Raw genomic sequence first — 27,019 nt, forward strand, 5'->3', positions numbered from 1 at the left:
CTCATCTTTGGATGTTGGAGGAAATGGGAGCACACGGAGGAAATCCATGCAGACACAGGGAAAACGTGCAAATTCCACATAGACAGTGACCCAAACTGTGAATCGAACCTGGGACCCTGGAGCTGTGAAGCAACTGTGCTAACCACTGTACTACCATGCCCCTCCCCCCATGGGTGACTTTTTAGCCAGGCGAGCAGGCATTGCAAAATGCTGCAAAATTCAGCCCAATAGGATAAGCTTTGAATTCACATCCTCTCAAACCATAAATAATACCCATATACAGAAGTAGTTCAACATTTTCAATCTGGGTCAGTTTTATAGGTTGGGCTTTTTGAGGTTACCATTTGTCTTTTCTTTTAAAAATAACATGACTCATATAACACTTGCAACCCTGAGCATTAAGCCTGTCAAAGAATAGAGAGAAGGTGAATAATCAGGTTCTTATTTACTACACCATTATGTAACAGTGACACCACTCAACAAAAAAAAGTAATTAACTAAGCATGTGGCAAGATATGGACAACATTAAGGCTTCGGCTAAAAAGTAACAAGTGACATTCATGCCATACAAGTGCTAAGCTAGGCAATGCAATGACCATGTTCTGTAAGGGAGAACCTAAACATCTCTCCATGATAATCAATGCCATTACCCTCACTGAATCCCCCCCCCCCCTCCCCTCCCCCACTATCAATAACCTGGGGGTGAGCATTGATCAAAAAGTGAACTGGCCCAGTCATATAAATAATGTGGTTACAACAGTATGTCAGTAACTGGGAATCTACAGCAAATGATTCCCTGAAGCCCGTCCACCAGCTACAAGTCACAAGTCAGGAGAGTGATGGAATTTCCTCCACTTGCTTGAATGTGCGCCGCTCCAACGAAACTCAAGAAGCTCGCCACCATCCAAGATAAAACAACCTGCTTGATGTGGTGCAGTATAAGGGTCTGGCATAGAAAGGGCTAACATGGAACTGAGTATAGTATCACACCCACTGTGATACAAAGGAACACATGACCCAAGTCCAGAGGGCAGTCCTTTACTTGACGTGTATAGAGGAAAGCATGGAGACAGTTCTTAGCTCAAACATTATCCTATATTATATATATAGTTACTGGTAGTTAATAAACACTTATGGTTAAACTATATAATTCTCAAAACTTCTTTATGAGACTTACCGAATTACACACACATTACAACAATCAACATCCGATACAACTTAAAATGTTCACTCCCTTCACCATTAATGCACAGTGGCAACAGTGTGTACCATCTACAAGATGCGCTGCTTACTGCATCACAAAGGGTCTTTCGACAGCATCTTCAAAACATGCAACCTACACCACCTAGAAAGACAAGGGCAGCAGATCCATGAGAACACCAACTCTGCAAGTTTCCCTTCAAGTTATATACCATCCTGACTTGTGACTATCCCAATATTCCTTCACTGTCACTGGGTCAAAATCCAAGATTTCCTTCCCTAACAGCACTGTGGGTGTACCTGCACCAGAGAGACTTCAGGACCCAGCACCACCTTCTTAAGGATAAGTAGAATTGGGTAATGAATGTTGACCCCTCACACTTACTTCACTCCGTCTCTCACCCCTCACACTAACATCTTGTGAATGAATAAAAAATGTCCCGTGCACAGTAAAATAACTACCATTAGTTCCAACCACGTCAATTAAATCTGTGCAACCTTCTTTTGAACATGTTTTGGTTTCATCAAATGGTCAAAGTATATATATACTGTTGATGGGAAAACATATTTTTTAAATCTTCAAAAGTAAGAGGAACTTAGGTCATTAATAATATTTCTGCATATTTTACTTTATCATAGCTTAATTTTTTCCCCTGATTTTACACCCCCCCATAATTGTTGGGCACCACTTGCAGTAGATTAACTTTCGAGAAGACGTAGTTTACACCTAAATTCTTCAGTGACTAAAGGAAGCATTCAGATGACCTGGAAGTAATCACTACATGAAAAGAAACCCGTTTATTCTCACGTCTCCACTCTGATTGAACTATCCCTTTCTTTTCCACAGGCGAGTTTGGAGAAGTGTGCAGTGGCCGTCTAAAGTTGCTTGGAAAAAGAGATGTGCCAGTCGCAATTAAAACATTAAAAGTGGGTTTCACTGAAAAACAGCGAAGGGACTTTCTCTGCGAAGCAAGCATCATGGGACAGTTTGATCACCCTAATGTGGTTCATTTGGAAGGAGTCGTTACCAGGGGTATGAATCAGAGACTATTACAACACAGAATGAGACTATTCGGCCCCTCAAATGCACCAGCTCTCTTAAAGAGCAATCCAGTCAAACCCATCCGCAACAGTTTTCCCATATTCCTGCAGTTTTTTTTTCCTTTCTAGTATTAATCCAAGCCCCTCTTGAAAGTTACTATTTAAATTGTTTCCTCCACCCTATCGTTGAATGCATTCAAAACTCTAACCATTCACTGCATTAAAAAGTTATAATCATTCTCATCTGGTTCTTTTGCCAATCAATGTATCCATGTCCTCTCAGTTTTTGACCCTGCAACCATTGGAAACAGTTTCTCTTTATTTATTCTACCTAATGCTTGTTGATCTTAAGCACCTCTATCAAATCTCTTCTGAACCTTGCCCAGTCTCTGGAGGAGCTGCAGCTTCTCCAGTATATCCAGGCATCTGTAACCCTTCATCCCTGGAACCATTCTGGCAAGGCCAAATTTTTAGAGTGGTGTGGGTGGCTGTAAGGAACTTTGTGAAGCTGACCAGCTCCAGCCTGGCAGGAACAAGGGTGGGAGTGCTGCCATTGTTTTATTTGATGGCACATGGTGCATGTTTGGACAAAAAGAAACACTGATCAGTAACCAACCTTTCCATGATCTGCCCCAGCTCTCCATTTGTCCTGGCCACTTTCAAGAGACAGATCCCCTAATTTTTTGAAGAATATGCACAGATAGCCGCCAACGCAATGACTGCCGATGGTGTCAGGCCTCCTTTCCCGCCACTCCCTCCCCCCACCCACCCTGCAGGAACATAAACCAGAATTGTTCCTGCCTTCCAATTCCTGCCTCAAAGAGGAAATAGCGTTTCCTTCTTCAGACCATTGCTAAGTTCCATTTCCTATTATGAGCCCATGTTCAGTGTAAACTAAATTGACATGACACAAGCTAATTTCACACACAATCCTTGCAGGTAGCAGAGAAAGGAGATTTCTATCATTCAGCCTTGGGTCAATGTACCATCCCACTACTCCACACAGCACGTCTTCCGCAAAGTTTACAAATTAAGGGTTGTTTAGAATTAAGGTTTGAAAAGTAGATGATTAGCTTCCTATCAAAGAGGGATTGAAAAATTACAACTAAATGCATCTTATATTTTTAAAAATTGTGTTGCTTTTTTACAACCAATTTAAAGCGCAGCTATTATCAAAATCGAAAATGTGCCCCCTACAATTTTTAAATTGTCACCTTAATCTAAATACAGTATCAATAATAAAAAGTACAAAATACATTTTACAGTACAAAAATTATGTACTTGGATATCAAATTGGCCTAAAATATTTTGGAAGTTGGTGCTTTCCCACAGGAACACAGTTAGAAAATCCACAGGCGAGTTTCTTCCCATCCCCTATTATGTTCCCAATTACCACTAAACTTCCTACCGCTTTATAACTTAGATCAGAAGTAATGGTGAAGAGAAAACTGATGGTCATTATGCTGTCCAGTTGTATTTGAACAACAACTCAGTCACAAGCTTTACAAATGTAGGCACATTAAAAGTGCGGAAATCATGGCCAATCAGGGGAATTAACTAAATCTCGCCGCCAAGATTTGCATTTCTGAGTTTGCGCACAATTTGGCAGCGGGCTTTAGTTAATCCACCTGATATGAGAATCTCAGTGAACGCAGCCAGTAAATCGCAGCCACAGTCTTCAACATTTTCTTAAATCTGTTTTTATCCTTTGATCTTACCCTGTATTGTTTTTTACAATTCTTTTGACATTCCTTTTCCAAAAATTTGTCAAATTTATTTTACTTGACTACCATATTTAAAAAGTAAGCTTACACTATTTGCTCTCATCTATTTATAATCTTCCAATTGTATGTGTTCCCTTTTGAAATCCAACAGCCAACTGCAAACCACTTTTCTTTACCTTAGTAATTCTTAAAAATTCAAGTTCGCCTGGTTCCCTATGATCAAACCATTAGCCTGCACACCCTTCTAATGATGTTTGACTTTTGAAGTCTTACAGTCCCTAATTCAATTAAACCAGTCACACCCTCACAAGCTTATTTTCCAGTATATGAGAACAAGACAGTGATACCACCAACAAAAAGAAACAAAAAATAATAATTTTCCTGACACAGGAAATTTGCCAGCTGATATGTCCCTCAAATCTTCCCTGGGATGAAGCACCATTCTTCCTCTTGATCATAGCTTGATTTGATATTATTACATATATCAGCTTTCAGTTTCCACTTACTGCCAGAATTAATGAGAATTATATATAACGATTGGAAACTGACAAACTAGTAGCAGTGGAGGCACGGCCTGTGATAGGGACACTGATAGAACCTGTAGTCTTGGGTGAGTACACACTGATTAATTCAACAACCTGGGTTGGGAATACATTACCATAGCTTGGAATGGAGCATGCCAGAAAGAGCAAAAGAATGAGGTGCCGTTGCTAATAAAAAGAAAAGACTATCACAGATTTTTCATTTGTGGAATGGCAGTACCATTAATCCGAAATAAATATTGTTCTTAGTCCTTACTTAATTTATTTTCCGTTATTCAACATGCTTAACACTGCTACTTAGTGTGTCATGTTCACCATGTGTTCAAAAAACTTTTGTTTGGCTCAGCTTAAAGAAAATTCAAAATTAAACCCTCTGTTTCATCCTTTTTGACAATCTTACCAGCAATGAAGGACTGCTTTTCCTTTACCGTAGTGTCTGCCTGAATTCCACCAACCTAATGTTTACATAATTGTAAATTTGTCAATTGGAATCAATACAGAATGAAAACCTGATGGGAGCCGGTACTTTTTAAGGTCCCACTGCTGCCTCCACACTCATATCCTAAACAAAGTTTGCATTGTAGGTGCTTTTAGGGGCTGGTTTAGCTCACTGGGCTAAATCACTGGCTTTTAAAGCAGACCAAGGAGGCCAGCAGCACGGTTCGATTCCCGTACCAGCCTCCCCGGACAGGTGCCGGAATGTGGCGACTAGGGGCTTTTCACAGTAACTTTATTGAAGCCTACTCGTGACAATAAGCGATTTTCATTTCATTTTTCATTTTATCCAACCCAGTAAAATGAAATGCACACAATATCATGTTGTTGTGATTTTGAGGTCTGCATCAATGGTGGTAGTTTTCTCTGTCTTTTAGCTTTGACAAAGGGTTACCTGGACTCGAAACGTTAGCTCTCTTCTCTCCATACAGATGTTGCTGGACCTGCTTTTCCAGCATTTTCTCTTTGGTTTCAGATTCCAGCATCCGCAGTAATTTGCTTTTATCCAGTGGTATTTTTCCTGTTATTGAGGTGGGAATGAGGGCTTGATTTTATCGGCAGAAATACAGGACCTAGAGTATCAATCAAATCAGAAACCCTTTTAATTTATTGTGTGATTGCATCCACCAATCACTTGCATCCTTAAATGCAGCATAATTAACATCCTGGAACTGTAGCTGGTTCCCAGCAGCAGCTGCAAGCTGTGCCAAGCACTTTGAAAACTATCAAATGAGAAAGTTTCAGCAGCCACCCATTTACAGTAAACTCACTTTATTTGTGCAGGTAAACCAATTATGATTGTAATTGAATACATGGAGAATGGAGCTCTGGACGCTTTCCTTCGGGTAAGTAACAAAACAAATAGAATTCAAAACATTGTCGTGAAGCAGTGATGGGCAATCTAGGCTAGAGAATGGGTTGCATGTGTGGCCCTCCTTCATCTCAGTGGGTGGCAAGATTGAAATCAGTCTTGTTTACTAGCCATGACCCCATGAATAAGATTAAATTAATTTAATATACAACAGGTATTTCAGAACGAGTTATAGAAAATGCTTATTCATCTGTGTATCGACAACCTCCTCATTTCCAAGCTCCAACATTAATGACTCGGTCCAACTCCAACATTAATGACTCGGTCCACCTCTAACTAGCAGTTCCCCTTAACTGTAACTCAGCTCGAGTTCCCTCGCAAGTACCCTTGGATGCATCTCCATTACCATGTTGCAAAGCTAACCATAATGTTTATAAAGATTATCTATGATTGACAGGTCCTCGCCACATCAAAAGAAGTTAAGTGCTTTCTGCTGAGAAAAAGAGGAAATGAAAGCACATCCCCTAGATGCTTATAAACATTGTGGTTAGTTGAACAGCAGGGTACTTGAGATGCATTCAAGCATGAAGGGAAATGAAAATAATCAATCCAGACACCTGGAAGCTATTACCCTGTCAGTTACAGCCTACTAAAAGCTGTCCATTTTTGAAAGGGAATAGAAGCCTCACATCTGAGAGGTTTAAAGCTTTGTCATATGTTTTGGCTTTGTATGAAGCAACACTTGCTGCTTTCAACACTCCTGTTGCAGGCAGCAGGTCTAAGCAGTGACTTCTTTTGCTTCCAGGAAGGAGTGACTGATGAATGATGGGAGGCCTCTGGTAGGGGGTGGGGTGGGGGGGGGGGGGAGTCGATTCATCCTCGGGGAATCGCCCTGTGTGTCGCTCCTAGCGCCAGCCCAGACCAGGGGAGATTCTACTCTGGCAGGAGACCTTAATCTCTCAAGAATGCAGCCCTATGTCTGGTGGCAGGCAGGAAAGTTTGCATGATTCCCGCTGGATGGTGGGACAGCTGAACGTACGCAATCTTCCCCTGTTCAACTCGTTAACTATTCATTCACATGGAGCTTTGCGAATCTTGTGGTGGGGCAGACAGGATTATGCCAGCCCTGCCATTACCTCATGGGGTCCCAAATCCTGGCATCGTATTTAAAGAGTACCTGGAAAGCCATTCACTCACTGCAGGCCAGGAGCTCCATTATTCCTCCTGAGTCCTTGCAGCTACAGCTCATACTGGAGAAGCTGGCAGATGAGAGCAACTAAATAGCTGGAGGTATGAGAGCGCCTCTATTATTTGTAGATGAAAGCATCGCCTGTGATACATCCATGGTCAGATCGATGCTCACTATTGCAGTGAACTCTGTTCACCAGCATCTTGACCATTGTGAGGTCCCGCTGGCGTTTGCTGTTCAAGCTCCTCATGGTCCTGTGCCAACCTACAATGGGCCATCCTTCTCCACCACTGAATGAGAGCCAATAGCAAGGCAGGATTGCCCACAGCCTGCATTATTGTCATATCTGTGAATAAATTGAAATGATAAATTTCATGAGCATATCCTTTCCTGGTTCCCCTCCATCTCAAAGCCAACAGGCCAGTGCTGAGCACTTCAACTGGTCTTCCGTCTCGACATGGCAACATCAGCCCATCCCTTCCAGGTGAAGGATATCCTGGAGGACCAGAGATGATTGTTCCTCTCATTCATACATGTCTGCATACTTTTGAACAGAGTGATGAGAGCCACTTGCGCTAAGCCTCCGTCTGACACTACGGGACTAATTCAACCAAAGCGTTTCTCAGTGTCATTTCTAAGTGGGCAGGTTTGGTGGGGTGTTTGGGTGAGATTCAGACCAGTATTCATGCATACATTTTGTTGGGCCTTTGAGAGTTTCTCCCTGGTCCAGCCCACATTTAGAAATGTTTTATGCAGTGGAGAGCTGAACGCACCATGAAACCAGCTCCTCAGAAATCATTTTGAAAGGAAGCCCCGATCTTTATAAGCCAGCCTGACTATCCCACATACTCCCCACCCAAGAGCAATGCAATACCCACAAATATGGGCATTACCCCCCCCCCCCCTCCCAACTGAGTACCACTCGCTATGGGGTTGTTGAGGGCCTCCCCACTTTTCAGGCTCCCTCAAACCTCCCTTTTGGGCCACCACTTCTCACCTTCAGGCCCCCTTCACACCCCCAAACATGAGGAGGCCCTTTCTTATTTCACCTTCATTCTGCCCCCCCATACTTCCTTCACACCCCTTTAAGTGGCATGCCTCCCACCCCCCCCCCCCCCCCCCCCCCCCAAGACCCTGACCCTTGGCAGTGTCAATCTGGAACCCAGGCACTCTGGCACTGCCCAGGTACCTGGGGACTGTCCTGCCTTGTTCCCAACCACCTTATGGGCTCCAATGACCTCTGAGGCACTTAAGTGGCCATCACGACTGGTCTCGCTTGTGGAGATCAGTACTAATTGGCGCCTGGTTAAGGCCTTGTCGGTGCAGCCTGTCACTCCCAGGCGTCTGGCAAATGCATCGTCAGCATATTTAAATCAGTCTAATGACTCATTTAAATATCATTCATCGCACCCGGCGATGCGAGTCGGGTGACTCACAATCAACCTGGCGCGATGTCCAATCAGGGCATCTCCCAGAATTCACACGTCGCGCCCGGCTGCTGTGCTGGGCGCGGTGGCTGAATTGCGCCCTATTACGCTTGCCTCCACGATCATCAGACTTCAAGTCGGATTTGAAAAATAGTATGCATCACCTTCCAACGTCAGTCCATTATCTTCTACCCTCCCCGTGGCAGCCACCAACTTCTCCCATCACCCTTGACCCACCCAATATCAACGTTCCTCTCTCCTCGTCACCCTTGACCTTTCTGCTGTGACTCTGGATCCTATAATGATACAACTCCACATGCCTTCCTTCCCTTCAGAGTCGACACCCGTTACCATCCCCATGCCTGCCTTGACCCTTACCCCTATCCCATTATCTGACCACCTGACTAGTCCCCCTTCATGATTCCTGGCTGCTTTTGTTATCGCTACTCAGGAGAATTGCAGTTATGCATTGTCTCCAATAAGGCGAAAGCAGCGTCCACTGACCTCAAGGTCGTGGAAGGGATGAAGCTCGCCTCCACTTATATACAGTCGTGGAACTGAATGTTCTAAATTCTCATTGCCAGGGAACTTAATTTGAAGAGCTAACTTAGTTCCAGTGAGGTGGATTTTTAATGAGCATGCCATGCGATGCTAATGCTGTAAATGGGGTTCTGACATTGTTTGTCAGGAAGCTCAGCCTGCTTTTAACCATCTTGTAGGTCAGGAGAACAAAATCCAAACAGCTTATCCCGCTGCCGAGAAATAGATTTTTTGCCTCCAGCCAAATTAAATACCCCCAGCCGCCACAATGCCCACTGCTGGTGGGATTAGAAGATTTCCCCCTGTCACTTTTTACTCATTTGCACTCAGTCTCGGCTGCAGTTTTGACCACGGCTTGGACTTGGACAGATTCGCCACTGATTGTCTGGCTTAGGTATATTGAGAAAAATTGAATAAAGTAACACTCATTTGGAATGTTGCTCAGTGAAATCTTCAATATCCACCCGAACAACAGGAAACACCCCCACCAGCAGCCAGCCAATGGGGTTCTCCGTTGTGGGCACCCCCACGCCATTGGGTAATCCGCAGGCGTGAGTGCGCTGCCGCCGAAGCGGAGGAGCCCGCTGTCAGAGAATCTAGTAGAATGTCTTGCTCAAAGAGTCATACCTCAGGTCTACTCTAAAGTGTCAGCCTAGGTGAGGTGCTCAAATCCTGGAGTGGGGCATCTAAGTAAGAGTTTTCGGACTCAAAATTGAACTGATAGTGCTATCAACTTGGCAGACCCGAGATTACAAGTACTGTAAAGGCTTTACCAATTTGTTAGTATTTTTTGTTTAAGTGCATTATTGTATTAATTAATCGCTCAGTGATAGTAATGAGATCAAGGCTTGAAATGATACATTAATAATGTGTTGCACAAGGGCAGCACGGTGGCGCAGTGGTTAGCACTGCTGCCTCACGGCGCTGGGGTCCCAGGTTCGATCCCGGCTCTGGGTCACTGTCTGTGCGGAGTTTGCACATTCGTCCTGTGCTTGCGTGGGTTTCGCCCCCACAACCCAACGATGTGCAGAATATATGGATTGACCACGCTAAATTGCCCCTTTATTGGAAAAAAATAATTGGGTACTCTACACTTAAAAAAAAAAAATAATGTGTTGCACAAAATATTTCTTTCAAAGGTTTCAGTAGTTCTTTGTTTTTATCCCATTAGAAACATGATGGACAGTTCACAGTGATTCAGTTAGTGGGAATGCTACGTGGAATTGCAGCTGGTATGAAGTACCTTGCCGATATGGGTTATGTGCACAGGGATCTGGCAGCTCGTAACATTCTGGTCAATAGCAATCTCGTCTGCAAAGTTTCTGATTTTGGTCTCTCAAGAATTGTGGAAGATGATCCAGAGGCTGTCTACACCACGACAGTGAGTGAATTACAACCCATCATTCATTCTGTTTGAGAAAGCATTATTACCATCACCAAATGTACTCCCATCTCTTTTTATGTTTCCTAACTGGTTTACACTCAGCAAAACATTGCTCTATTGCAGCACACACAGTTCACAATTACTCAAAAATATCAATTAGCTGCTGAGTTGTGAAGAAGCTGCCAGGGTATGATCGTAGGGCCATTTTTAAACCCTTAAGTGAATGGATATTGTAATGAGTGGAGTGTAAAACAAGCCCACCATATCATGGCCATTATGGTCAAAATCATACATACATTGGCCACAAAGACCATTTACTTTCTTCGATGAACATCTGCTACCACCATCGTAACTTCACTCCACTGGCACAGAAATTCTGAACCGTGCCTTTGTAATCTTTGTGCTAGACCTCTTCAATGTCTGAAATTCCACCATTTGCAAACACCAATGCATTGAAAATCCCTATCTCATACTAAGTCCCACTGAATCATCACTTCAATCCACGTTAGCCTTCATTTGCTCCTACCTTATATAATGTCCATGCGCTTTAGTCCCTCTCACTCAAGCATGTCCGCCCACCACCCTTCCATTCCCCCTTTGATTGCAGAGCCTTCAACCATCTTACAATGTCACTACATTTGGGATTTTCACCCCTAAATCACTGCCTTACTATGTCTCTTCCACTTCAGAACCTACTTTCCTAACCCTTCACTCTGTGAAGCGCCTTGCAATGATTTCTGTATTGAAGGTAGCATGTTTTGTAGGTTGTCTGCAGCCAAGCACTGAACAGCATGAAATATGTAGGAGTCTGTTTGAAAGCAGTTGTACTTCCTTCACATCATGCCACATAAAATATTTTATTAAACTTCAGCCATGGACAATTAAGGAAGAAATGACAATATAATTATTTTAGAAATTGCTTCTCTTGTAGTGTGGAGCAGGAACAGAAAGGCTTCACGAGGCTAATGGTGGCCACTTTTTGACAAGTGTTAAAATTTACTTCTGCTGCACTTACAATTTATAGTGGCAGAAAACCATAGCCAGATGTTTGCACCTTTTGTTCCCAATGGGGGTTTTCTTCAAATTGTACCTTTCTAATTGTAAGCAGGAACTAAATGCTGTGCAATAAGTTTGGCATTTGCTTGTGGCTGTTAATATGCTATGAAATGACATTCACAAATTTCCCTACTCGTGAACTGTCCTATCATCAGATAGATAGGCTTATAATGTATCTCTGGGTATCTGTTATCCTATACATTTATGCACACATGATGAAATTGAGTTCACTCAGTGTATTTCAGTTGAAAGCCTGTGCCATATGTTACCTAATCCACCTTTTCAATAAATTACGATGGGCCTAAATTCCCTTTAGCAAGATTTAGTACGTGCCCAGGCAATCATAACTTCCTATTTATACCGCAGTAATGATCAGAGACTTATGAATAAAAACATAAGGGAAAGTTTGAGGCATACACTAAGTACATGGATAGCAGGGGAAAACATGACAAGGGAGAAGATGGAGAGATTAAGAGGAAAGTCAAAAAATAATTGGGAAAGCAAAGAGGAACCAACAAAATTAAATTATCAAGGAGCATAAAACATATTCTATTGGTACATAAATAGGAAAGTGAAAGGCGGGATGGGTTTAGGGGCATCAGAGGCGGTCAGAATATAATCCCAGGCAGGGGTAAAGAAATGGCAGAAATATTAGATGCAAACAATTGTTTAGCTCCAGTATTTATCAGCGGAATAGGTCAGATGGACGTGACATTGAGATTAGACAATGAGATTAGAAAAGGTATTAAATAACTCAATCTAATTTTGGGGATTAACCCTCTGGTCCGGGTGGTTTAAAAGAATCTAGGAAAGAGATCACCGAGGCAGACGCAGGACATACCCAGTGGAAGTGGCAGCACACTGGTATACAGACAGGAGGGAGTTGGCCTGGAAATGCTCAACATTAACTCCGGTCCTTATGAAGTGTCATGGCTTCAGTTTAAAATGGAAAAGCAAGCCTCCAGCTGATTACTAAGTACTGTCCCCTCACAGCTGATGAATCAGTACCCTGAGGAAGTACAGAGGGTAAATAGGGCGCTGAATGGAGTATAAGCCTTGACAATATTCTGGCAATAGTAACAAAGACTTGTGCCCCAGAACTTGCCACACCCCTGACCAAGCTGTTCCAATAAAGCTACAATACTGGCATCTATCCAGCAATGTGAAAAATTGCCCAGGTATTTCCTGTAGACACAAAGCAGGACAAATCCAACCTGGCCTGTTACTACCCCATCAGTCTACTCTTGATCATCAGCAAAGTGATAGGAGTCTTCGACATGCTATTAAGTGGCACTTGCTTAGCAATAATCTGCTCACTGGTTTTGCCAGGGTCATTGAATTCCTGACCTCATTACAGCCTTGGTTCAAACATTGGTAAACAAGCAAAATCCCTTGACATAAAGGCAGTATTTGACTGAGTATGGCAGCAGTCCCAGGAAAACTGGAGTGAATGAAGATCAGGGAAAACTCTCCTCTGGTTGGAGTCATAACTAGTTCAGAAGAATATGATTGTGACTTTTGGGAGTCAATCATCTATGCTCCAGGACATTACTGCAGGAATTCCTGACCTTCCTTACGTCCTACAGTCATAAGTGGGGATGTTCACAGGAGATGTTTACTGATGATTGTACAATGTTGAACCATTCATGCTTCCTCAGATAATGAAGCAATCCATGTCCAAATTCAGCAAGACCTAAGCAATATCCAGGCTTGGGCTAACAAGTTGCAAGTAAGAGTTGTGCCATATAAGTACCAGGCAATGACCATCTCTAACAAAGACAGTCTAACTATCGGCCCTAAACATTCAATGGCATTACCATCACTGAATCCCACATTATCAACATCCTAGAGGCTGACCAGAAACGGAGCTAGATTAGCAATATAAATACTGTGGCTACCAGAGCAGGTCAGGGGCTAGGAGCCCTGTGGCAAGTAAATCACCTCCTGACTCCCCAAAGACTGTCCACCATCGACAAGGCACAAGTTACGAGTCTGATGGAATACCCTCCACTTGCCTGGATGAGTGCAGCTCCAACAGCACTCAAGAAGCTCAACACCATGCAGGACCTAGCAGCCCCCTTGATTGGCCCCCCAACCACCATCATTCACTTCCTCCACTATTGATGCACAATAGCAGCCGTGTGTACCATCTACCAGATGTACAGCAGGAATTCACAGGGCTTCTTTGATAGCACCTTCCAAACCCATGACCACTCCTATGTAGAAGAACAAAGGCAGCAGATGCATGGGAATACCACCAGCTGGAAGTTCTCCTCCAAACCATTCGTGTTTATATTCGCGCCACACAAATATCAGGCGATGATCATCTCCTACAAGAGAGAATCTAACCAGCGCCCTCTTGACATTCAATGGAATAACCGTCACTGAATTCCCCACAATCAACATCCTGGGGGTTACCATTGATCAGAAACGGAACTGTACTAGCCATATTAATCTTGTGGTTACCAGAGCAGTTCAAAGACTAGGAATCCTACGGCAAGTAACGCACCTCCTGACCCCCCCCCCCCCCCCCCCGGATCTGCCGGATACATTCCTTTTTGTAAAACATTTTATTGAGGTTTTTATAATTTTGTAATAATATCAGTAAACAATACAAATACAAATGTAAACATAGTGCATCTCCATCCCTCGCTAATGCCACACACACTAAACAGAAAATAGCCTAACTCCATCTCCTTCGCCCCCCCCCCCCCCCCCCCACGCCCCCTCCCTCCTTTTATTGCCTCTGCTGGCAGTTTAGTTTTCCCCGAAGAAGTCGACAAACGGCAGCCACCCCCGGACGAACCCTAACGTTGACCCTCTTATGGCTAACTTAATTTTCTTAAAAGTCTGAGAAACCCAGCTATGTCGCTAACCCAGATCTCTGAATTTGGTGGCTTCGAGTCCCTCCACGCTAGCAATATCCGTCTCCGGGCTACCAAGGAGGCAAAGGCCAAGACATCAGCCTCTCTCGCCCCCTGGACTCCCGGATCTTCCGAAACTCCACAAATCGCCACCTCTGGACTCGGACCTCCCAAAGAACTTGCTCATCTGGGCCACCGTCATGCGTGACCGGTGAACCACCATGAATTGTATCAGGCTAAGCCTAGCACATGATGAGGACGTGTTGACCCTGCTCAGAGTGTCCTTCCACAGACCCGCTTCTATCTCCCCCCCCCACCAGCTCATCTTCCCTTTTGCGCTCAGCTCATCTACCTGAGTTACCTCCCATTCCATAAGCTCTTTGTCGATATCCAAAACCTTCCCCTTCCCCACTCACATTCTAGAAACGACCCTGTCCTGTATCCCCCGTGGCGGTAGGAGTGGAAAGCTGCCTTCGCACAAAATCCCATATCTGCAGATATCGAAACCCATTCCCTCCCGGCAAATCAAACTTCTCCTCCAAATCTTCCAAACAGGCTCCCATTTATAAATAAATCTCCCATCCTCTCGATCCCTGCTCTCTGCCACCTCCGGAACGCCCCATTCAACCTCCCCGGGACAAACCGATGATTATTACAAATTGGAGCCCACACCGACGCTCCCTCCACTCTCATATGCTTCCTCCACTGCCCCCAGACTCTCAGGGCCGCCACTACCACCGGGCCTGTGGAGTAGCGGGCCGGCAAGAACGGCAGAGGTGCCGTTACCAATGCCCCCAAACTTTTACCCTTACTCAATAAAGCCCCCCTCCCCCCCGCCGCACTACCCACTTCCTAATCATGGCTATGTTTGCCGCCCAGTAATAGTTGCTAAAGTTTGTCAGCGTCAGCCCACTCTCCCCTCGACTACGCCCCAGCAGCACTTTCTTTACTCGGGGGGGTTTTACCCGCCCACACAAAACCAGAGATTACCCTATTTACCCGTTTAAAAAAGACCCTTGGGATAAAGATAGGGAGGCACTGGAAAACAAACAAAAATCGTGGGAGGACCGTCATTTTCACAGTCTGTACCCTCCCCACCAGTGACAGCGGGAGCATGTTCCATCTCCGAAAGTTCTCCTTCATTTGTTCCACTAGCCGGGTCAAATTTAGTTGATGTAGCAGCTCCCATTCCCGTGCCACTTGGATTCCCAAATAGCGGAAGCTCCCTCCCACCCCTCTGAACGGCAGCTCCGCCAGTCTCCTCTCCTGCCGCCTTCCTGGGATCGTAAACATCTCACTTTCACCCATATTTAATTTGTACCACGAAAACCATCCAAATTCCCCTCTGCTCCGCATAATCTCCCCCATCCCCCCTGACGGGTCGGAAATATACAGAAGCATGTCGCCTGCGTATAGCAAGACCCTGTGTTCCAATCCCCCCCCCACCCCGGACCCTTCCAATCCTTGGATGCTCTTAGCGCTATCGCCAGTGGCTCTATGGACAAAGCAAACAACAATGGGGAGAAGGGACATCCTTGCCTTGTCCCTCGGTGCAGTTTAAAGTAGCCCAATGTCAGCCGATTCATTCGTACATTCGGCACCGGTGCCTGGTACAACAACCGAACCCAGTCAATGAAGCCCTGCTCAAACCCGAACCGTCCCAACACCTCCCACAAATAATTCCACTCCACCCAGTTGAAGGCCTTTTCCGGGTCCATAGCGACCACTATCTCCATCTCCCTCCCTCGGAGGGCATCATGATCACATTTAAGAGCCTTCTAACGTTGGCCATTAGCTGCCTGGCCTTAAAAAACCCCACCTGGTTTTTCCTTATCAGCTCTAGGACACAGTCTTCTATCCTTGAGGCCAAGACTTTAGCCAACAGTTTGGCATAGCCGTTCAATAGGGAGATTGCCTGTACGACCTGCATAGTTCTGGGTCCTTCTCCAGCTTCAGGATCAGTGAGATCGAGGCCTGTGACATTGTTGGGGAAGAACACTCCGCTCCCTTGCCTCATTAAATGCCCTCACCAGCAGCGGGCCCACCATCCCAGAAAACTTCTTGTAAAATTCCACTGTGTAGCCAGCCGGTCCTGGGGCCAAACCCGACTACATGGCCTCCACTTCTTCTACTATTTCTTCAAACCCAATCGGGGCTCCCAGCCCCTCCACCAACTCTTCCTCCACCTTTGGAAACTCCAAACGTTCCAAAAACTGCCTCATCCCCTCCACCCCAGCTGGGGGTTCTGACTCATACAGCCTACTGTAAAACTCCTTAAACACCCCGTTCACCCCTGCTGGGTCCATGACTGTATTCCCTCCTCTGTCCTTCACCCTTCCTAACTCCCGGACCGCCACCCTTTTCCTTAGCTGGTGTGCAAGCATCCTGCTGGCCTTCTCCCCATACTCATATATCCCCCCCCCCCCCCCCCCCCCCCGCCCCCCGGCCTTTCACAATTGCCCCACCGCCTTCCCTGTAGATAACAGACAAAACTCCATCTGTAGCTTCTGCTGCTCCTTCAGTAACCCTGCCTCCGGGGTTCCGAATATCTCCTATCCACCTGGAGTATTTCCCCAACCAACCTATCTATCTCTGCTCGCTCCACCTTCTCCTTATGAGCTCATATTGAGATTAGCTCTCCCCTGACCACTGCCTTCAGCACTTCCCAAATCGTTGTTGCCGAGACTTCCCCCATGTCATTAATTTCCAAATAGTTCTGGATGACCTCCCGCACACCCCCTCATCCACTAACAGACCTAAGTCCAATCTCATTGCAGGCACTGACCACCCTCCTTGCTCACCCATAGATCCACCCAATGTGGGGCATGATCCAACACAGCAATTGCCAAATACTCGGTATCTGCCACCCCCACCAGTAAAGCCCTGTTCAAGATGAAAAAATCAATACGGGACTATACTTTGCAGACATGGGAAAAGAAAGAAAGCTCCTTTTCTCTTGGCCGTCCGATCCTCCATGGGTCTATCTCACCATCCCCCACATCTGCTCCATGAACCCTTTAGTTCCTTCACCGCAGCTGGCACCCTCCCTGTCCTTGGACTCAACCGATCCAACCTCAGATCAATGACCGCATTGAAGTCCCCTTCCATGATCAGCTTATGCGAGTTCAGGACTGGGATCTTCCCTAACACCTTCCTCATAAACTTCGCATCGTCCCAGTTTGGTGCGTAAACATTTACAAACACCACCGGCAACACCTCAAGCTTCCCACTCACCATGATATACCTACCCCCCGAGTCCTCGACTATATTCCCTGTCTCAAATGACACCCACGTGTTGATCAGGATTGTGACGCCCCCTAGTCTTAGAGTCCAACACCAAGTTAAATATTTGCCCAACCCACCCCTTCCTCAGTCTCGTCTGATCTATTATCTTCAGGTGTGTCCCCTGCAGCGTTGCCACGTCCGCTTTTAACCTTCTCAAATGCGCGAACATGCGAGCTCTCTTGTCCGGCCCATTCAGCCCTCTGACGTTCCATGTGATCAGCCTGGTCGGCGGACACCCCACCCCCTGCCAATCAACCATCACCCTTTTAGGCCAGCCTCCAGCTCACATCCCGCACCTCCACATGCACGCCCTTAGGCACCCACCATCCTTGACCTCCAATTTGTCTCCCAGCAACATTCCCTCTCCTGTCAGCAGAGTAATTCCCCCCTCCCACAGAACAACAATCCCAGACCCGTTAACAAACTTATTACCTGCTAGCCCCCCACTGCATTTCTGTGAGTTAGCCTGCCCAGCTAGCCTGGTAGCCCCCGCCCATGGTAACAAACATCCTACCCACTATTGTTCTCGCTCCCCCCCGCTCAAACATACATATGATCTGAGGGGGGGGGGGCAGACCTGAGGGGGGGGCGGACCCGAGGGGGGGGGGTGGACCCGAGGGGGGGGCGGACCCGAAGGGGGTGCTTGGGGGGCGGACCCGAAGGGGGGGCTGGGGGGGGCGGACGCGAGGGGGGGGCGGACCTGAAGGGGGACCGAGGGGGGGGGTGCGGGGGGAGCGGACCGAGCGGGGGGGCGGACCGAGCGGAGGCGCGGGGCCGCCCTGGGGAGGGCGGCCACCGCGCATGCGCTGGTTGGCACCGGCCCAACTGCGCATGCGCGGGACCCGAGTCTGGCGCCCCCTAGCACATGGCACCCCGGGCGACTGCCCGAGTTGCCGGTGCCTTGAGCCGGCCCTGGCTCCGTGTCTGCTTGGCCCACCGCAAAATCTGTTCCTTATCCAGGAACTGGTGCATTCGCACCACCATCGCCCTCAGTGGCTCATTCAAACGCAGCTTCCTTGCAAGTGCTCTATGCGCTCTATCCACTTCTAAAGGTCAAGCAAACGCACCATCACCCAGCAGCTTTTCAAGCATACCTGCCATGTATGCCCTTGAGTCCGATCCCTCACTACCCTCTGGGAGGCCGAGGATCCTCCGGTTCTGTCTGCGGGGCTTGTTCTCCAAATCCCCCACCTTCTCCTGTAGCCTTTCATTGTGGTCCCTGATCAGCCCTATCTTTGCCTCCATCTCGGTTAGCTGGTACTCGTGCTCATCCTGGGGAGGGCGGCCACCGCGCATGCGCTGGTTGGCACCGGCCCAACTGCGCATGCGTGGGACCCGAGTCTGGCGCCCCCTAGCACATGGCGCCCCGGGCAACTGCCCGGGGCTTTTCACAGTAACTTCATTGAAGCCTACTCGTGACAATAAGCGATTTTCATTTCATTTCATTTTTCATCCACCTTCTCTTCCACCCTCTGGATTGCCAGTCCGTGGGCTTCAGGTCTCTGTTCCACCCGACCGATCGATGCCTTAAGTGGGTCTCACCCTTCCCGCTTTTGCTTGGCGAAACTCTCCTGAATTAATTTCACCAGTTGTACCATTAACCACTGGTCTGCCAATCCAGGATCCTGCACCTCCGCCATGTTCTGTGCTGTAGGTTCTGCACATATCTTTTTTGCCTGGGTCTTTCTTCTTATAAGACCACTTCCAGTGCATGTCTCTATAGACTGGTGGGGTATTCCTCCTCTCTGTCTCACCTGCCTCCAATTTTTTCAATCAAATTCCACAAAAGTCAGGGGAAAAGGTCCAAAAGGTCCACCACAAGCGGGAGCTACAAAATACGTGACGTCCTACTGGCTGCCACCAGAAGTGATAGGTTCCTTTTTAACCGCATTGCAACACTGATACTCTTGGTTACAGGATCATATTACACCTACCCATTCATCAATAGGTGTACGATAATGTCCTGGCAATGAGCAGAATACATCTTGCAGCTTATTTTCCTCATCCACACCTTGAGCAAGGATGTAAAGGAAACTTGTGAATCCCTGGTACCCTGTGTCACTAGGGCCATGTGATTGTAGGGGAGAAGAAGCTGTCAACATTGTTGTTCAGATCCAGTGCTCTGTCCTTATTGTTGTAAACCACAGAAGTTAGAAGCAGCTTTTAAATTATTTTTCCCATCTTTCCCCATGTGGACCCTGCTGCAATGTGTCACTATACAAATACACCCTGCCTCAGTGAGACAGGTGTCAGAAATAGTGGAGGCACCAATCTTTGGACCTGGGATTGATTCAGTGTTTTCATTACCAGCATGGCAGAATTCTGCTCTCTTCAAGAAATGTTTCAACTCAAAGCCTCCCTGGCCTAAACGTTACGAAATAAAGCAAATAATTTGAATTCCTTGAAATTATTGCCAAAAACACAACTTGAATTCTGGATTTGAGCTCAATTATACACTTCCATCTCCGTGAATGCCCAATTGTATCTACAAGCAATAGTCCAGCTAACAGTGGCACTGTAAGGTCACAAAATCAAACAGTTATAAAATTGAACTTTGACAGCCTTTAATGGTATGCTCTTTATTCTCATAGGGTGGTAAAATTCCAGTACGGTGGACTGCACCTGAGGCCATACAGTACCGCAAGTTTACATCAGCCAGCGACGTATGGAGCTATGGCATAGTAATGTGGGAAGTAATGTCCTATGGAGAACGACCTTACTGGGATATGTCCAATCAGGATGTAAGTTATTCTTTATAATTGATGGATCAATTAGCACTGCGCTTGTGTGTGTGTGTGCTAAAATCAGATTCTTATTGAACCACTGGTTGACAATTTGCAATTCCAATGCAGGATAATTGTTATAGATACTGAGTGCTACAAGCTTAAGAAAGAATCATCTGGGGAGGAGAGATGTACTTCTATCAAGATGATTTTTAATCAATGTATTCACTTGTGTAAATAGATTCCAACCATATGTCAGTCTCCCTATTAGTCTTTGCTAAAGGAAAATACAGCAATTAATTCTATGCAGCTCACACACTCAAAATAATTGAATTATTTCTCATTGTAAATGCAAGTCATTTCATGAATTGTTAGCTTTGTTGATTGAAATGACAGACATCAAAGCCATGTTCTGAAATACAGACAAAAATCAAGTGGAGAAGTCTTTGTGTAGCATAGCAAGCAGACCTACCTTGCGGGACTGTTGTCAACAGCAGGCACATAATTCTCTTGCCTTCAGTACTCATGGCTGTTACACGGTGATCCTCTGAAAACCGGAAGATTCTTCATATCCAGATTTGTGTCAGTTTTCAGAGTTGTCATCAGATTAGGTACCTCGTGTATTGACCTCCCAAACCCCATGGACCTGAAAATACATGGAATCCAACAATCTCTGCAGATATACCGGAAACATGTTGCCTAATGCCCTCCAGGACTAACCTTGCTAAAGCATGCAGAGTCAATGGGAGAACATCTAACTTACGTGGGCTCCTGGTGGTCCCTAAAGAAACATCTTACCTGTCCGCCTGCCCCATGCTGCCAGTTTGTTTATTCTTTCATGGGATGTGGCTGTTGCTGGCAAGACCAGCATTTGTTGTCCATTCCTAATTGCCCTTGAGATGGTGGTGGTGGGCTATGTTCTTGAATCGCTGCAGTCCATGCAGTGTAGGTACACCAACAGTGCTGTTAGGAAGGGAGCTTTGATCCATGAGTGAAGGAACAGCGATACAGGACTGAATCTTTTTGAGATATGTAGGATCTCACCTGCCAGCTGGAGTGTAAAGGTTGATCATTTGAAGTCATGCCAAATGATGTGCCAATCAAGTGCTGGCAAAGGTACCGGTGGGTCTTCCCCCTGGAAGCAAGACTCCTAGTAAGTCTCACCTACGAAGAGCTGCTGGCCAATTGGAGGCCAGCAACTCTTGTGCTCAGCAGTGCTCAGGGGAGGTTGTGGCTGCTGCCAGAAGGGCAGGAGGCCTAGGATCGTAGCATGATCCAGGCCACAGGGAGGTAATTTTGGGGCGAGGGGGAATTGAAATGAAATGAAATGAAAATCGGTTATTGTCACGAGTAGGCTTCAATTAAGTTACTGTGAAAAGCCCCTAGTCGCCACATTCCGGCACCTGTCCGGGGAGGCTGGTACGGGAATTGAACCGTGCTGCTGGTCTGCTTTAAAAGCCAGCGATTTAGCCCAGTGAGCTAAACCAGCCCCTGAATTTTGAGGGGTCGGGTTGTGGGGAGAAGGATTTCGGGTGGCAGTAAGGACAGGAGTTGACTCTCAGTGGGCCCTTGTTCCCTGTGTTGAGCTCTCAATGAGGCAACGAGTGCTTTTGATCGAGGGACCACCATCCCAAGAAGCGACAAGCTGGTCACATGGTTTTAGATGCCATGCACACTGTACGATGACAGGCCCGCCTGCATCTGGGTTAATAACACCAGCATCAGGATAATGCTCTTAAGCGGTTATTAATTGGCCACTTAAGGGCCTAATTAATAGAAGGATGCAAAGTTCATCCATGGCCCTTCCCACCCATTACTTAATTCTGCTAGAGATGGGAAGGCAATGGCATACAGTGCACACAGGTTGGTGGATGAGTGCTAATCAAGCAGGCTGTGCCTTGGGTGGTGTCGAGCTTCTTGAGTATTATTGGAGCTGTTCAAATTCAGGCAAGTGGAGAGTATTCCATCACATTCCTGGCATGTGCCTTGAAGGTGGCGGAAAGGCTTTGGGCAGTCAAGACATGAGTTACTCACCCTTGAATTCCCAGCCTCTGACCTGCTGTTGCAACAATATTTATAAATATTTTTTTTATTCTTGTGTTGTTGCTCATTCTTAATTGCCCTTGAACTGAGTAGCATGGCCATTTCAGAATCTGTTCAGAGTCAACCAAACTGCAGTGGGTCTGGAGTCACATGTCGGTCTGTACTAATCTGTAAGGATTGCAGATTTGCTTCCTAAAAGACGTTATTGAACTCAGATAAGTTTTTACAACGGCTGCCCTGGTGGGATTTGAACACCTGTCTCCAGAGCATTAGCTTGGGCCTCTGGATTACTTGCCCAGTGGCATTACCACTATGTATCTGGTCCAATTCAGTTTCTGGTCAATGGTAATGCTGACATTTTGTGTGTGCTACAGACTTTCCTCAAATGTGGAATGGTGCAGTAGTTACATTAGAATGTATTCAGTATTGCATTTAAGTGAATATTGCTTCAGGAATTGCACTCCAGGATGTCCCCACTGCACCTGAAACAAAACCACTTCCAAAACATTCAGCAGTAGAACATCGGCTTGCTTCCCTTTTGGACACCCTGTGCTACAATAGGTTGGAATACGTGCAAAATTTTTTTTAGAAGTGTTCTCAGCAGTCCTCAATTCAAAATGGTTCGGGAACTAAAACAATTCGGGAAGATTGGCATGGTTAGTTGTTTGAGTGCTTCTCCCTGGGGACACTAATTTTAACATAACGAGAGTACTTCTTCATCTTGTGCCACCGGCAGTGAAATTACCGATGAGGCGGAGAAAACAGTGGTTGTGAAGAAAACTGGAGTGCTGATCTGTTTCTGATACTCTGGCGCCACAATCGAGGTTTGCGCCCCCCTGCTAGCAGTAGGACGCAATTGGGTCATTGAGACATATTTGCATCCATTTAGTGGGCTGGGTAAAATATTCTCCGGGCCTGTGTAATTCTCCGTCCTCTGGGTCAGGAATCACGTGGGTGATAAATACTACTGGTCCTAACAAACATGACCCTGATGCAATGGACTTCATGGTGGTCCAAGAGGTTAACTCTTTAAGGGAGTTGCTCCAAAGGCCATCTGAGGACCACACTCCTCCCCACAATGCAATACCTGCCCACCCTACCCCCACCAGACCCCACCACTGTCCCCCCCACCAGAGACCCCCTAAATAAAGAGAGCCCCAAAGGGCCCAAAAATAAAAAGACCCCTCCACAGAGAAGTCTAAAATTAAGATTCCCCTAAACACCCCCTAAATAAAGAGATCCCCACAGAGACCCCCTATACAATAATCTTTATTATTGTCACAAGTAAGCTCACATTAACACTGCAATGAAGTTACTGTGAAAATCTAGTCGCCACATTCCGGTTCCTGTTAAGGTACAGAGGGAAAATTCAGAATGTCCAATTCACCTAACAAACATGTCCTCCGGGTCTTGTGGGAGGAAACCAGAGCACCCGAAAGAAACCCACAAGGGGAAAACGTGCAGACTCCGCATAGACAGTGACCCCAGCGGGAATCAAGCCTGGGACCTGAGGTGTTGGGTGCTCTGGATCCGTGAAACACATACAAGCCACCAACACTTAAAATAGTACAACACTATTTTATTAAACTATAAACTGTTGAACATGCTATTCTGTGGGTTAACACGATGTTAGATTAATTAAAGACCTGTGCCTGTCCTAACCAGTCGAATCACTCAGCACATGGTGAGAATCTGTGCTGTAAACTATAAGCTCTGTACTTCTGAAAGGCTGCATCCCGAATGAACGGGAAAAGTGATGCCCTCTGTCTTTATAGTGAGTGTGCTGTAACTGGTGATTGGCTGCGGTGTTATATATGTTGATTGGTCCTAGTGTATGTCCATCAGTGTGTGTGTCTGCACCATGATATACTGGTGTATACTATGACAGGACCCTGATGCTGTGAAGCAACAGTGCTAACCACTGTGCTACCATGCCACCCATATAAAGAAACACCCCACAGAGTCCCTGTAAATAAGGAGTCCCTGCCCACAGACTCAACTGAAAAGTGACCCCCAGAGGAGAGACCTGTCAGGAAGCTGGAGAGCAGTCCAGACAGAGACAATGAAAAAAATTACTGCTTTAACACTTAGTGCCTGGGCAATACACCTGCTGGCTCAAACACAGGAAGCGCACCTGTCAGCTCCTTGAAAGAGAAAACTAGTCAGCTGTGTTTATACCCCCTCAGATCTTTGATCTGCAAGCCATTCATTCATTTCTCTTTGATATTGATTTTACTGTGCTGTGATGGACATCTTCCACACACACACATCCATTCATCTTAGTAACTCTGAAGTGCTCTGATTGCAATGTTTATGTCCAACAGGTTTGTTTCAAATCACTAGCATTCGGAGCAGCTCGTGATTTGAAACAAACCTGTTGGACATAAACATTGCAGTTAGAGCACTTCAGAGTTACTTCAGGTGAGGAAGGAGCAGTGCTCCGAAAGCTAGTGATTTGAAACAAACCTGTTGGACTTTAACCTGGTGTTGTAAGACTTCTTACTGTGCTCACCCCAGTCCAACGCCAGCATCTCCACATCATGCAATGTTTATAAACATCAAGATTTTTTTATTGCCAGCTCCTGGACCACTTAAAATAGAGTGAAGTGATGTCAGCTTCCAGCTGACCACTTCAAAATTACTCCATCATACTGCAGGGGAGGCGACCCAGAAAATCAGGGGATGGGGAACTGAATTGCACTGTCTGTGTGTGTGGTGGTGGGGGTTCAATTGTGATGTGGAGGGTGGGAGTCAGCCACAGGACCTTGCTATTGGGCTGCCCACTCAATATTCCTCGTAATCCTGGCCATGCACCAATTTGCATGGCAAATGATTGGGAATCGCTTCCTGGTTTTTGCTCCCAGCAGATGTGCAAATCAGGCGCTGGTTTGACGCAGGTTTCCGAGTCGCAACAGCGTTGCCGCATCATCGGTAGGCCCTCCCACAATGTTACGCCCCTGATGGGCCGAGTTCCCTGCCATGTGGTTGACATGTGATCTGAGTGGTCAGGACCTGGCTTGGCGGCTGCAGACTATGTCCAGCGCCACCACATTTGGCCAGGAACCGTCCCCTCCAGGGGAGGTGGGAGTCTTCTGCAAGGGCTGGTGGGGGATGACCTGTAGGGTCGCAATTGGTGGGTCGGGTCCCTGCATGGCTGGAGTCGTGTTGTACGGCACGACCGTTGCAGGTCGTCGCCATGAGCGGCCACGGAATCAGCCATTCTCCGGCCATTTTCAGCGCAGACGATGGGAGTTTCACCCGGCTCCGTTGCTAGTCCCTCACCAGTCCCAAAATTGGTGAGGGTTTGGCGCTCACAGTGGTGTCATAAAATGCCCGCAAATTCTCCATTTCAGCCGGCACTTAGCTGCTGAAAGGGAGAATCCAGCCCATCGTTTTCAAAATGGAGAATATCGCCCAATATCGCCTGGAGTGATAGCTCGTGGTGTTTAAGGTAACTTAGACTCAGAGTCTAATGACCTGATGAAGTGGGAAGCTTTATTTGAAAACTTCCTTCTAAGCTCTGTTGCTAGATTGGCCTGACAAAAAGTTTTGGTGACTACAAGATCACTCAGGTTGGTCACATTCCTATTGATAGAGGGTCGGTTTTACTAACCAGGTTGATTTTGGTATGATTGCTTTCATAATGGTTCTCAGAATGAATACAGTACTTAAAAAGAATATATCAAAAAGGCAACATAATCTCCTTGATGGAATAATCTCTGTAAATCCTGTCATATGGCCCATTACTTTTAATCACTGTCTGCTGCTATCAGCCAATGATGTAGGGATGGTACAAGAGTTATTTCTGAAAAGAAACAGAAAGCTGTTGCATTCACCATGTCGGGATTCTGATATCTTGTCATGTAAGGCATCATGTAAATGCTGTGTAATTTATCATTATAGTATCAGGAAATTATATTAGAATATGGAAAGGATTTGCTTTATCCGTACATGAATTCACTTCTAATTCTTCCCTGTTTAGGTTATAAAGGCTATTGAAGAGGGTTATCGTCTCCCTGCTCCCATGGACTGTCCACCTGGCCTACACCAGCTGATGCTCGATTGTTGGCAACAGGAACGCAGTGAGAGACCAAAGTTTGATCAAATAGTTGGGATACTAGACAAAATGATCCGTAATCCAAACAGCCTGAAGGTCCCTCTCGGTACCTGCAGCAGGTGAGGAAAACTTGAACATGAATTTGTTCCACTGAAATCCAAATAGTGAGAGGGAGAGAGAAGCTAATGGCACTGTTGACCTTCAGTGACTGAGTTAGGTCTAAGAATTACCAAGGTATTAGCTTACCTATCACAGCATACCTTGGGTGGTGGCAACCAAGCTTATGGCCATTGCGAAACACTGAACGAAATAATAGAATCCTACAGTGCAGAAGGAGGCCATTCGACCCATCGAGCCTGCACCGGCCCTTCGAACAACCACCCTACCTCAGCCCAATCCTCCGCTCTTTCCCTGTAACCCCACCTAACCTTTGGACACCAAGAGGCAATTCAGCATGACCAATCCATCTAAAGCTTAGACATGATAATGCACTTACTGATAATAAATGATGGCAACAAAAGGAGAAGCAGACGTTGAAGGAGTATGATTGAAAATGACTTTTCACTGTCGGATGGCATGTTCAAGCGTTTGTTCTCCTCAGTAGCCTAGCCAAGAAAGGAGATCTGGTTGTTTCTGTT

At 46.1% G+C, this 27,019-nt stretch overlaps 1 protein-coding gene across 6 annotated transcripts in view; it reads left to right on the forward strand.

The window, feature by feature from the left end:
• epha7 (eph receptor A7) overlaps positions 1-27,019 on the forward strand; it is a 307,453-nt gene that overhangs the window by 271,397 nt on the left and 9,037 nt on the right. For all 6 annotated transcript variants that reach the window (XM_038799579.1, XM_038799580.1, XM_038799582.1 and 3 more), the window contains 5 exons: positions 2,048-2,233; positions 5,786-5,847; positions 10,141-10,350; positions 20,150-20,299; positions 26,307-26,500. In XM_038799579.1, coding sequence (XP_038655507.1) covers positions 2,048-2,233; positions 5,786-5,847; positions 10,141-10,350; positions 20,150-20,299; positions 26,307-26,500 — 802 coding nt within the window. The remainder of the gene's footprint in view (positions 1-2,047; positions 2,234-5,785; positions 5,848-10,140; positions 10,351-20,149; positions 20,300-26,306; positions 26,501-27,019) is intronic.

Source organism: Scyliorhinus canicula, chromosome 6 (assembly GCF_902713615.1).
Source record: "Scyliorhinus canicula chromosome 6, sScyCan1.1, whole genome shotgun sequence".
NCBI classification, from domain to species: Eukaryota; Metazoa; Chordata; class Chondrichthyes; order Carcharhiniformes; family Scyliorhinidae; genus Scyliorhinus; species Scyliorhinus canicula.